The sequence below is a fragment of the Magnolia sinica genome, chromosome 7, assembly GCF_029962835.1.
Source record: "Magnolia sinica isolate HGM2019 chromosome 7, MsV1, whole genome shotgun sequence".
In the NCBI taxonomy this organism is placed as follows: Eukaryota; Viridiplantae; Streptophyta; class Magnoliopsida; order Magnoliales; family Magnoliaceae; genus Magnolia; species Magnolia sinica.
Window position 1 is genome coordinate 84,295,179 of NC_080579.1, and position 12,911 is coordinate 84,308,089.

At 40.9% G+C, this 12,911-nt stretch overlaps 1 protein-coding gene across 1 annotated transcript in view; it reads left to right on the forward strand.

Moving 5' to 3' along the window:
• The window catches only part of LOC131251580 (two-component response regulator ORR21-like), a 38,349-nt gene extending 26,294 nt beyond the window's left edge, over positions 1 to 12,055 (forward strand). Inside the window, exons 5-6 of the mRNA XM_058252352.1 lie at positions 9,090 to 10,247; positions 11,656 to 12,055. Coding sequence (XP_058108335.1) covers positions 9,090 to 10,247 — 1,158 coding nt within the window. The 3' untranslated portion in view covers positions 11,656 to 12,055. The remainder of the gene's footprint in view (positions 1 to 9,089; positions 10,248 to 11,655) is intronic.
• The last annotated feature ends 856 nt before the right edge of the window (positions 12,056 to 12,911 follow it).

A 12,911-nucleotide genomic window follows, 5' to 3' on the forward strand; every position in this document is an offset into this window, starting at 1 on the left:
CGTTGAAGTTACGGGCCTTGAGCGCATCAAAGAAGACTATTTTGAGTGTCCAGATTTTGGGGTTGTGTATACGTCTTTATTAGAGAGTCCGTCAGGAGCTAACAGTGAGTATTCGATTTTAGACGGATATTTATGTAGGAGTGACCGCTTGTGCATACCACGCACCTCCCTTCGCGATTTTCTTGTCTGGGAGTTACATTCAGGGGGGGTCGCGGGCCATTTCGATCGTGACAAGACCATTGCCCTAGTGGAGGATAGATTTCATTGGCCAAGCCTCAAGCGGGACGTGGCCAAAATTATAGGGCAATGCTGTACTTGTCAACTGGCAAAGCAGAGGAAACAGAATACGGGATTATATACACCTTTGCCAATCCCATTCATCCCTTGGCAGGACATCAGTATAGAATTCGTGCTTGGACTTCCCAAGACTATTCGAAAGCATGACTCCATATTTGTTGTCGTGGACCATTTCTCTAAAATGGCCCACTTCATTCCTTGTTCTAAGACTTCCGACGCCTCTCATGTTGCCAAGTTGTTCTTTAGTGAGGTCATCAAACTGCATGGATTACCAAAAACCATAGTGTCTGACCATGATGTGCGATTCATGAGTTACTTTTGGAAGACACTATGACACATGATGAATACTAGGCTCCAATTTTCTTCTGCCTACCACCCTCAGACCGATGGCCAGACTGAGGTAGTTAATAGGAGCCTAGGGAGTTTACTTCGATGTTTAGTGGGGGAGCATACCAGGACATGGGACGCCGTACTACCCATAGCTGAGTTTGCATACAATAGTTCTGTCAATAGGTCCACAGGTCTAAGTCCTTTTGAAGTCGTTGTTGGTTATAAGCCTAGGAAGCCTATTGATCTTATCCCCATGTCATTGTCCCATAGGCCATTAGAGTCTGCAGAGTCTTTTGCGCCTCACATACATTCATTGCATCAAGAAATCAGGCGAAAGATCACTACTAGTAATGAACATTATAAATTTTCTGCAGACCAACATAGACGTTTCAAAGAGTTCAATATTGGGGACTCTGTGATGGTCCGCATCAGGCCCGAGCGGTACCCTCCAGGGGTCGTTCGTAAGTTACATGCGCGTAGCGCTGGGTCGTTCAAAATTATAAAGCGAAACGGTCTCAATGCGTATGAGGTAGATCTTCCGCCTTCCTTAGGAATTAGTTCCACATTCAATGTGGAGGATCTAGTTGCTTTTCAGGGACCCACTGATACTTTGTCCGGCCCTTCACCCACCCATCCTGATGCCCCAGCCTTACCCTTTGATCCATGGTCTCTTCCCAACATTTCATCCCAGCCTCTGCCTCCCATACCTAGCCTTCACACACCCAGAGAGGAAATAGAGGATATCCTGGACCATGAGATAATTTCCACGTCGGATGGCGGGTTTCAGAAATACCTAGTTAAATGAAAGTCACGCCCAGCTTCAGACAGCGTGTGGCTCACTGAGGAGGAGCTTCAGAGACTTGATCCCGACATCCTAGAGCAGTTTAGGAGTCTTATTTCGCCAGTGGCGAAATCTTCACAGCCAGGGAGAGTTGATGAGGACATTGTGCACACGCACGCTCGCACACCACCACCCCTACACACGTACATACGTAGAAGGAGGACCCCACCATCGATCTGGCTCGATGACGACGTCCAGGGAGGGCCTCCTAGTTAGAAGACAAGTTTTGGTTAAAAAAAGTGGGCCCGATAGTCAAGAAAAGCCCATCATGGGATCTGATTGATTTCATATTTTAAGTTTTGCTTATTGTTATTATTTAGAACATTGTGAATGCTTTAGATTTATCTGTTTGGTTTTTATTTTAGTTTACTTCATCGTCAAGTAATAGGTTACGCACATGGTGCGAGTTTTGGGGTATAGGATTTTCCCTATAAATAGGCACCTTTTGTAGTTCTTTTGATTCATTGAAGTTAATAAAAAAATTCCTGCTTTATTTTTCTGCTCTCTTCGTGAGTTGTGGAAGAATTCAAAAGTGGGTGTGAAGCTCTCCCTTTTTGAAGGGCTAACTATCGTGGTGCGAAGCCACATCGATCCCGATTCACCCCCATCCTCCATCATCTTTTTTTTTTCCATCTTCCCCCACTATCCGTACTTCGAATTCGTCCTTTTGTTGCATCAGATTTCTTCATTACAGCAGGTTTCTAGATTTCGGCCCGTAGGCGAGCTGAAACTTCAGCAGAGCACCACACACAAACCGTACATCGGATCGAGCTGAGATTTGGGGGTTTTTGAGACCATCCCTGGCTGACCAGGGCCAAGGTGGCCTTTTTCTGAATAGTGGGCCCCACACATGTGCGGCCGGGATCACACGCACGTCCGTATGGGCCATTATTGCTGTCCACACACGGGATCGTCTTTTGGCTCAGGTTTTTATCCTCTTTTATCCTCTCATAGCCATTTTTCATGAATCCTAGCCCTAGATTATGTTTTCCCTAAGTTATTTGCCAATTTTCTTACCCCAGGGGTTCCCCGAATTGGAATTTCTGAATTCCTTGGATTAAGGACTGATTACTTTGCATGCGTGGATGATTATTTCTTATCTTTGAGTATCGTTTGGTTCATAATTTTTATTGATCCAGCCCTATCATGTGTAGGCTTGGACCCGCATAGATTCCCCTTAATTGAATGTTTGGACTTTCATGTGGGATATGAAATTTGTGTAATTGTTTCTGAACTAACGTGATCTTAAGCCTGAAATCTCGCATATCATATTTATTTTTCATATCGTGCATCAGACTGGGGTTAAATACAAGAGCACGTGACAAAATTACTCCAAAATTTTGAAAGGAAATCATGAAGTTATGGATAAACAATCGAGAAAGAAATGCGATAGTGCCCTACGTTAAGAGGAATTTATGAAACAAGAAGCGTATGGGGATATAAATGTAGTAGGTGTAAATGAAGCTAGCCTCAACTCCCTACGTTGACAGATCGGTCTAGACCACCGGCCTTGAAAAAAGCTCGTGGGCATGAGCTCATTGATAAATGATATAGACTACACCCCGAAGATGTGGTCGACCAAAGGGGTTGGGGCAAAGGACCCACTAAAAAAACATTAGAAAACCAATATAAACAAAACCGATAGGAAAACTATTGTCCAATATATCGTTAAGTGGTTTTACCAAGCCAATATTGCTTTCAACACAGTTAAAATGAAAAGCTTCAAAGTTATGGTTAAGGCAATAGGTCAATTTAGACCTGGGCTTAAACTCCATTTATATCATGAAATGAAGGATACGTACCTCAAAGTTGAGGTTGATTATGCATGATCCTTCATAACATAATATAATGAATTGTGGAAAACATATGGTTGTTCAATCATGGTTGACGGATGGACCACTAAATCCGGCTGGACTCCTCCAAATTTTCTGGTGGATTGTTCAGTTGAGACGATGTTCTTGAAGTCTGTGGATGCATCGGGTCATTCTCATATTGGAGATTACTTGTTTAAATTACTAAATAGCATAATTGAGGAAGTATGAGAGGAATACGTTGTCCACGTAATTACGGACAATGCAGCCTCATATGTAGTTGTCGGTCGTCATCCTATGGAGAAGAGGCACAATTTATTTTGAACCCGTTGTGCGGCCCATTGTATTGATCTTATGTTAGAAAATATAAGTAAATTATTCTTAAAAGTGATTACAAGGGAAAGAAGAATCATGGTCTTTATGTACAAATACGGTCTCTACATATAAAAACGATCTTCTTCTCTATCTAATGAGAAAACACATTGGGTGTAACTTGCTACATCCAATAGTTATCTATTTCGCTACAACCTCCTTAACACTACAAATATTGCATTTTAAAAAAAATAAAAGATAAAAATTCAAACTTAGAAGTTTTGTAGAGTCGGCCGATTGGGCAAATGGGCCTTGCTTAAAAAAGGCTAAAGGGGAGCTACTTCAACAAACAATCATTTCATATTAAAAAAATGACACACTAAAAGCATCTAAACCCTTAGTTACTGTGTTGCGATTGGTGGACGGATATGAGAAACCACAAATGGGTTACATATATGATGTGATCGAGAGGGCGAGAAAAATCATGGACCATTTTAACTATAGAGGGAGAGAAATAAATTCAGGCTCATTTTAGATATTATAAATAGAAGATGGGGGTCAGCCAAATGTCATCTCCATTGTATTCAGTTGCCTACATTCTTAACCCAACATGTTTACTCACTCCTCCCGATCCAGTAGAAGCACATACTAAGCATATAGTTGGATTTATTGACGTGTTGGAAATAATGGTTCCGGATAGCGAAGAACAAGACAAGATCTCATCTTCACTAGACTTCTATACAAAGAGTGAGGGCATATTCTCAAGGGATATAATTATCAAGCATAAGACAATGAAAATGCCCAGTAAGTATGAATGTCTTAGACTCTTGGTCTCTTCCAAATAGTTTTTTACAATCTAATTTATAAAGTTTAACTTAAACTGTTTTTCTTAGCTGACTAGTGGGTTGCCTATGGAGTGGACCTGAATAGAAAGGATCCAACTCTAAAGAAGCTGGTCATGAAGATTCTTGGACTCGCGTGTACTGCCAGCAGTAGCAAGCGCAACTGGAGCACGTTCCAGGTGGTAAGTTTGGAAAATTGAAAATGTTATAGTTTGGGATAATTTATAAATAAGTCCAAGTAAGCTAATGCCTAATGCACTTTCTTTCATACAAAATCACACCAAGAATATGAGTCATCTTGAACAATAGAAGATCAACAACTTGGTCTTCGTCCAATACAATCAAAAGTTGGGAGAATGATTCTAGGTTAGGCGAGAAAAGCCTGGTTTCTATGACTACTTGGTATAACTGTTCGATAGTGTCTATGTCTTTGGCGAGCAATTCTCTCCTAATGTTAGGACGGAGGCCCGTTTTAAAACGAGCAAGGGTGAGTACGGGGTCTTCATCAACCTCATAACGGGTCAAGTACTCTTTGAATTTCTCAATATAGTCAGCAACACTCATGGAACCTTGTCGAAGAGATTGCCACTCCTCAATTAACCGCAGGCGATAAGAGAAAGGGAGGTACTCTTTCAGCGTTTCTTTCATTTATCCCCAATGGACTATTGGGAGTTCCCTCGCTCTTTCTTTTTTTCGCTCAACCATCGCCCAAAACCTCTTTGCTTGACCCACAAGCTTCATCTTGGCGAATCGGACTCGTCGAGCATCCGACATATCATACCACTCAAAATAGTGGTCCATATCCGCCGACCAATCTAAAAAGCTTTAGGGTCTAAGTGGCCATCAAAAGTAGGGGCATTTACTCTAACTCCCTTGAGGAGTTGTGCATCTGGGTCATATTGGTCATGATGTCTCTCACGGGGTGGGTGCACAGGTGCGCGCCCATAATCAATTAACCACTTACTCTAAAAGCTCGAACTGTTAGAGTATGGCGAATTAATCCCTTTATCTCATTGCCCAGGCCCCACGTCTCATGGGTTAGGCCCTCGGTCGAACCCCCCTTGTGGGCCTCAAATTACATGGGTACCGCCTCACACGAGCCACTCGAGTCACACGGGTGGGGCCCGCATCTCATGAGCCACTTGCCTCACACAGGCCGCCCACCCCGAGTATGCCCCTGCATCTCACAGGCCACCCCACTTGAGCTCGGTGTGAAAATGCCCCCGCATTAATCACCTTCGGTGAGGAGTCTTGAACATGAGACCTCCCGCTCTGATACCAATTTAATTTAAGACAATTAACCACTTGCTCTAAAAGCTCGAACTGTTAGAGTATGGCGAATTAATCCCTTTATCTCATTGCCCAGGCCCCACGTCTCATGGGTTAGACCCTCAGTCGAACCCCCCTCGTGGGCCCCAAATCACATGGGTACCGCCTCACACGAGCCACCCGAGTCACACGGGTGGGGCCCGCATCTCACGAGCCACCTGCCTCACACAGGCCGCCCACCCCGAGTGTGCCCCTGCATCTCACAGGCTACCCCACTCGAGCCCGGCGTGAAAATGCCCCCGCATTACAGTCTATGTACGAGGTTTTGCTTGTGCCACGCAATACCACCGGAATTCGCATGCCCACATAAGTCAAATACTACGTGAGTCTTTTCCATAACACTACAATTGTGCCCGTAATTCCAACCCGGGTCATTCGACTTAGGTTTCAAAGAAGAAGATTGGGAAGAAGACATGGTGTATTCATTTTTCTTGTTATAACTTGTAAAAACTAAAGAGTAAAGACTAAAGATTAGAAAATAATTGAGAGAGAGAGAGAGAGAGAGAGAGAGAGAGAGAGAGAGATGCAAATGGAGGAGGCTTGGATGCCTTTTCATAGGAAAAAAAAATCGTTCTTTTGCAAAAAATAAAAGAAGTGCCAATGGTCAGATTTCTTGGCATATGCGATTACATATGCACTGCAATCGCATATGGCATCATGGCATATGCGAAATGCATGGGAGAACTCACATATGTGAATATGCAGTTGCATACAACAACACCCGGACCAGTCTTATCTCTATAATCTGTATCACCCTAATTTTGAAAGTTCTCAAGTATTTCCTGCAGAATCTCAGAATATCATTGCTTCTTTATGGTATAGCGGCAGCATGCATTTATGCATAGCATTTTTTGGCATCAAATGTTATAGAGTTGGACCTTTTCTTGTTGAATGCATGCCTCAACACCTGTTGACTTGTTCATGCATCCTTGCTGATTCAGCAATGAAAGTCCGAATTTTCATTTCCTATTTTTCCCCCCCTTTTCTTTTCCTTCTGTTTGGAAGTTTAATTATTATATTCATGGATAAGAAAAGAAAGAAAAGAAAATTCAACTCCATTGTAAAGACGTGGTGTATCATCAACTGCACGCATGGAAGGCATACATGTCAATCCAGAATGTCCAAATCACAGGGTTCCCTTTGGATGGGGCATAGCTTGAAATTGCATTGATAAAGAGATCCAAATCATCAATAGTTAAAAATAAAATGGTCAAGGTCCAAATTCATGGGGGGAAATCAGTTGGTTAAGATCATTTGATCTGTGAGAGTTTTAGCCATGCTCCATATGTGGCCCACAATTTGAATGGTCCTGATTGTCATACATGTCTGACATCATGCCATTTGTATGGTGGATGAGATGCCACAACTGAAAAAATGGTTGTGGACTTTTACTGTATATACATATCTGTAAATTTTAGTTCTTCACAAGTTAGAGCATGCTAGTATTGTAGTACAACACTTCAAAAATATGAGCTAACATTTGGATCACAATGTCTGATGTGATCATAAAGGCCCTCTTTTGTTTGTTTTCCTTTGTGATTTCTCTCATTTTCTTTTTCACTTTCTTCTTCATTTCAACCCTAGAGGAAGCCTAGAAACTCATTTTAGACTAAGATCTAGGCTTATGATGGGGATAAAAAAAACAATATTTGATTGGGAGTTGACAAGTCGAAGCAGAATGGACAATTTTGAGGAAAATCAGAAAAAAAAAAGAGGGCAAACTATACATATTGCTCCTTTTCATCTTCTTTTTGTTGTATTTCAATGTAGCAGGCCACAATCTACTAAATCATGTTGGGTTTGTGTTTGATTAGGCCCTTTTGGTTGATTTTCAGCTGTTTGGGCACCATTGAACACATGTTAAACATACATACACAAAAAGAGAAAAGATAGATTCTGGCGTTTTACATTTTCCCTGTTCTTCTGATAATTACTGATATTTAAAACCCTGCCATACCCCATGTATAGTTGCATGAATTGTGAAGCTAAATGGCAACAGATTTAGGTGTGGGAGTGGGAAGTGTTTGTTTTAAAATGTCAGCAATTATAAACAGCTATGAAGCGGGAGTGAGAGCGCGAGTCAGATGCGTGATTCAAAGAGGGAGTGGCACCTAGTTAGAAGGATCGTGCGACTATGACCAAGGTATTCCGTAATTGTAATGATGGCCATAACGGCTACCATTGTTACTTTATGATACGGACTGTAATGGCCGTTATGGTCTCTTAAAAAGAACCAAAAATACCTGTATCGGCCCTGTAATGGACCGTCACGGGGCCGTTATGTCCTTTACGGGGGGTGTAACGGGCTGTTACAGCTGTTATGGGCCATTTTTTCCATAATGGCCGTGCCATTATGACCCCGTAATGTGTCACTGTTGCCACCTTTACACTATGACCCATGTCCCTTGGAATAAATTCACAGTGAGAAGTGATCACCTAAAGGCTATGGCATGGTGACTTGCACAATAATCAGGTTGGTCCATTCGTGAGGTGGGCCATGCGATTGACAGTCAATGGTGTGACTCAACATACAGGATTGGTCCGTGTAATGAGTGGATCAACCTGATTTTCTAGATGAGTGATCTTTGTGTTGGGGTCTACCATTTGCATGGTAAGGATCTCCTACACAAGTGGCATGTTGTGGGGAAGATTAAAGATAAGCCTGCATGACAGGTTACCATGCCATCGCCCGTAGGTTAGGTGAGCACATCTCATTCGCAGCAATTGGAGAAAGTCGATGCGGCAGAAAACAGGCTGTTTCTATACAGTAATTTCAGTTCTTTGACCTGATCAACTAAACATCAGCATACCATGGAAAAACACTCCATGCACCGGACAGTGAGAAGCTTTCAGCCTAATAGACATCTACATACTTTTCATGGAAAATTCTTTAGAAAGCTTGAGTGAGAATCCAAGCAGCCACTCATGAATTCTAGGTTGTTTAACTTAAATTTCGCAGTGGAGCTGTTCTTCTGCTTGCTACAACCTAAGCATGTGAGGCCATAATACTTCATGCCAGTTCATGATAGCTCAAGGTTATGCTCAGACACATGAATTCTCGGATGTTTAAATAAAATTTCTCAGAGGAGCTGTTCTTCTGCTCACTGCAACCTAAGCATGTGAGTCCATAATACTCTATGCCAGTTCATGATAGCACAAGGTTATGCTCGCACACTGCATTTCCTGCCTTAGTATTGTCCATGCATTATTTGGTCTTTTTTTCTTGTTCTGCATCAAAATATGATCAAAATTTTATCTTTTCTGCAGTTTAAAATATAATGTTAGTTTATTATGCTCACATTTTTTCGACTCTGATTGCAATTGCAGAAATTCAGACTCTATTTGAAGAGACTAAGTGGAGTAGCTCAACACCAGGGTGGAATTCCTAGCCCCTTCTGTGGGCCCATGGAACCAAATGCGAAACTGGGTTCACTAGGCAGGCTCGATCTCCAAGCTTTAGCTGCCTCGGGCCAAATTCCTCCACAAGCACTAGCTGCCCTGCAAGCCGAGCTCTTTGGCCGACCTACAAGCAGCATGGTGTTGCCAGGAATGGACCAGCCGGTCCTTCTACAAGCATCTCTACAAGGTCCCAAGTGCATTCCCATTGAACGTGGGGTGGCATTTGGTCAGCCTCTGCTAAAATGCCAGTCCAACACAACCAAGCAATTTCCTCAACCCAACCTATCCGCTGAGGATATTTCTTCCGCATTCACAACATGGCCGCCTAATCACCTTGGTACAGCAGGCCCTACTGGCAACATTGGAGGGTTAAATGTTCAGAACAGTGACATGCTGGCACAGATACTGCAGCAGCAGCCCCTGTTGCCGGAAGCCAGCCACACTATCAATGTTCAACCCTCGTGCCTCGTGGTCCCCTCTCAGTCATCAAATGGTTTCCAAGCAGGAAACCATCCTGTTTCCATTAATCAAAACTCCAGCTTTAGCAGCAGTACTGTTGTCGATTACAGCCTACTTCCATCTCAATCAAGTAGTGCATCATTAGGTGTCAGACAACTCCCAGATGATGACTTCAAGATTGCAGGTGTGCTTAGTGGCTACTCAATCCCAGGGGTATCAATTTCACCATCAATGTCTTCTTGCTCAGTCCCTCCTGAGAGCCGCACAGGTTGGCAGGTGCAGAATGCTGCCATGAAAGTCATTCCTGCTACAAGAATGCCAGGGCTTGTTCCCAATGTTTGTGAGATTCCAGGTTCTTATGGCGCAAGAACGGGCACATTGTCTGATCAAGGACCGGGGAGGAATCTTGGTTTTGTTGGTAAAGGAACCTCTATTCCCAGCCGTTTCGCAGTTGATGACATTGAAGCACCTTCAGGTGATCTCGGCCACAATAGAGGATATGTGGACAGTGCTGAAGATAGAGTAAAACAAGAGCACAATGTGGAGTTTATAGAGAGGGCAAAAGTGAGCATTCCAGCGCTACAATGCTATTCTTCAAATGATCTCATGGGCGTTCTCTCCAAATAGGTAATGCAGTTCTCAAAGATCCTATAGTAAGCAAAATACTAAACGATGCGGTTGATATATTTTGCTCCTCAAGAGAAAAATGTAAAATAATAATAATATTAATAATGATAATGATGATAATAATAATAATAATACTAAAATAAAGAAATGGAATGCCGAAAAAAAAAAGAGGACAGAAGTTTGGGTTTGACACATTCTACTAAAAACCAGAGCAGAAGATGGCTATGATTGTGCATATGCATGTGTAAATATCTTGTATATAAGTAATATAAAAATTCAAAAGTTCAATTAAAATGGCCTAAATATCTATCCAGGTAAGCAATAATGCACACCGTGGAATAAAAGTGACTCTATATGCACAGGATGTGAGTGCATATAAAGAAGATAAAATAGTTAGAACTTTAATATAGAACTGAAATTAAAATAGTTAAGAGTTTTATCCACAATCTCTGTGTGTGTGTGTGTGTGCTCCAAATCATTGGAGATGAGCCCCAACTTGGACAGCAGATGCAGAAGATAAAATAGTTAGAACTTTAATATAGAACTTCAATTAAAATAGTTAGAATTTTATCCACTCTCTCTCTGTTTGTGTGTGTGTATTCCAAATCGTTGGAGATGAGCCCCAACTTGGACTTGGACAGCAGATGCCTTAAAATCTACCTCAAGTGATCCCAATCCTTTAATAATTGGATGTTACATAGAAAGGCAAGACGAAAATGACAACAATAGGCTGATAATTCCATGGCTAGGACCCTCCAAGAATGGAGATTTTTGGAGCATCCTCAATCCATAGTGTCCAAACCATGGGTAGCATGCTATTCATATTTCGATACATTGGGATCGTCATTCCTCTTTCATTGTTTTCTCATGTTCTTGTTCCATTACTTCCAAGTTTTTTTCCCCAAGGGCAGTTTATCTTTCTTGATCTAGGATTGCTTCACCTTTATTTTTATTTTTAATTGTGTGGGTGGGTGTTCCCTTATCTTTTATGTTTGAATGATGCGTTCCCTCATCTTCTTCATCCGCCTCCATAAAGATTTGGTGTCATGCTTTTATGATTTTCATTTGATTGTGATAATAACGAGGTAAGTGAAATAGTGAACAATGCACCTACTGTTGGTTCTAGTTTAACCTAAACCACACGTTTTCACAAGCATTTATAAATATGATACCGTGAAGGGAAAATTAGAAACAGAAATGTGAAAGGCATATAATGTTTGTAGCACACAACTGGTTGTCGGTGATATGTCCTTGTTCATTAATTCCAACATAGATTTCAATATAATACTTGGTTCTATGGGAAGAAATATGTGCATGCATCATATGGAAATCTGTCTATCCATGCATGTTTCAAGACTCAATGCCTTGCATCTAATTAAAAATCCGTACCTACTGGCTTTCATTGCAGAATCATCCGCCTGACATTCCGCACTCCTACCTCAGGATGGACAAGTGTCGTTAAATTAGGAAGCTGAAATGGGAAGAGCATCCATGTGAAGTATGTGTATTATTATTCTAAGTTCTCTGGAATATTCATCCTGCTGGGCCTTATGGCTGTTTCTGGAATTGGAATTTCTCCTCACCACCCCCTCCTAAACAACCCTGGAGGTATGTGCACCTAGATTTCTCTGCTTTTAGGATTTGATAAAAGAAGAGGGAAAAAAGCGAGAATTATATTGTATGATGGTAGCTTGTGATGCTGGGGCATGTCTTATTTACAGCCCTGATAAGTCTCGCTGTGAAAAATAATATGTTTTAGTTTTAGATTCTGTTCTGATCTCAGCAAGGTATTCTCTTATGATATTTTACCAATATTTGCAAAAATGAGAGAGAGGAAGAGTAGGGACCTAGATCATGTTAGATGTACCAAGAGTAATGGTCAGAAGGTACTAGTCAAGGACAATGAAATTAACGAAAGGTGGAGAAGCTATTTTCAGACTTGTTAAATGAACAATCGCTTTGAAATCATAGAGATAGAGGCAATGTTGTCAAATGGTGTATGCGATCAGCTGTCTGATCACTTATGCGATCACACATGATTTTTATTTATTTATTTTAAATTTAAAAAAAGGGGAAAAATAGGAAAAAATGTTTTTAAAAAAATATACAAAATTAATAATTTTTTATTTATTTACTAGAAGTGGTCCAATTTTGTTTTTTTAATCTATTTCTTTCATTATAAATTTTTTGAACAATCTATTTCATTATAATTTCTGTAATTACTAAGTTACATAAGTATAATAATCAACAAGTTACACACTTACACTAAGTCAACTTTTAAGTTCTAATTCAGTAACAAGTAACAAATAACAACAACTTGTTAAAAATATAAAAATTTTTATTGATTAGTGATAACTTGATGAGTTACTTCACTTGATATAATAAATGGAACAAAGTACAAACAATAAACTAAGTTTTTTTTTTTTAAAAAAAAACCTCCTACTTACAACATACATGATGCAGGATGATGGAAACTATCTTAGGATGCAAGATGGGAGATCAATTGCACATTAATTTCAGCAATCAACATATAAAATCAAGCATATCCTCGTAATAGATTCAGAAATTCAGATTTATAATATGAAGATCCTAGGTTTTTACGTACGTGGTGCATGAAAATATAAAATAGTTCAAGAGTGGCCCACTTGGAAGTAGGGACTTTCA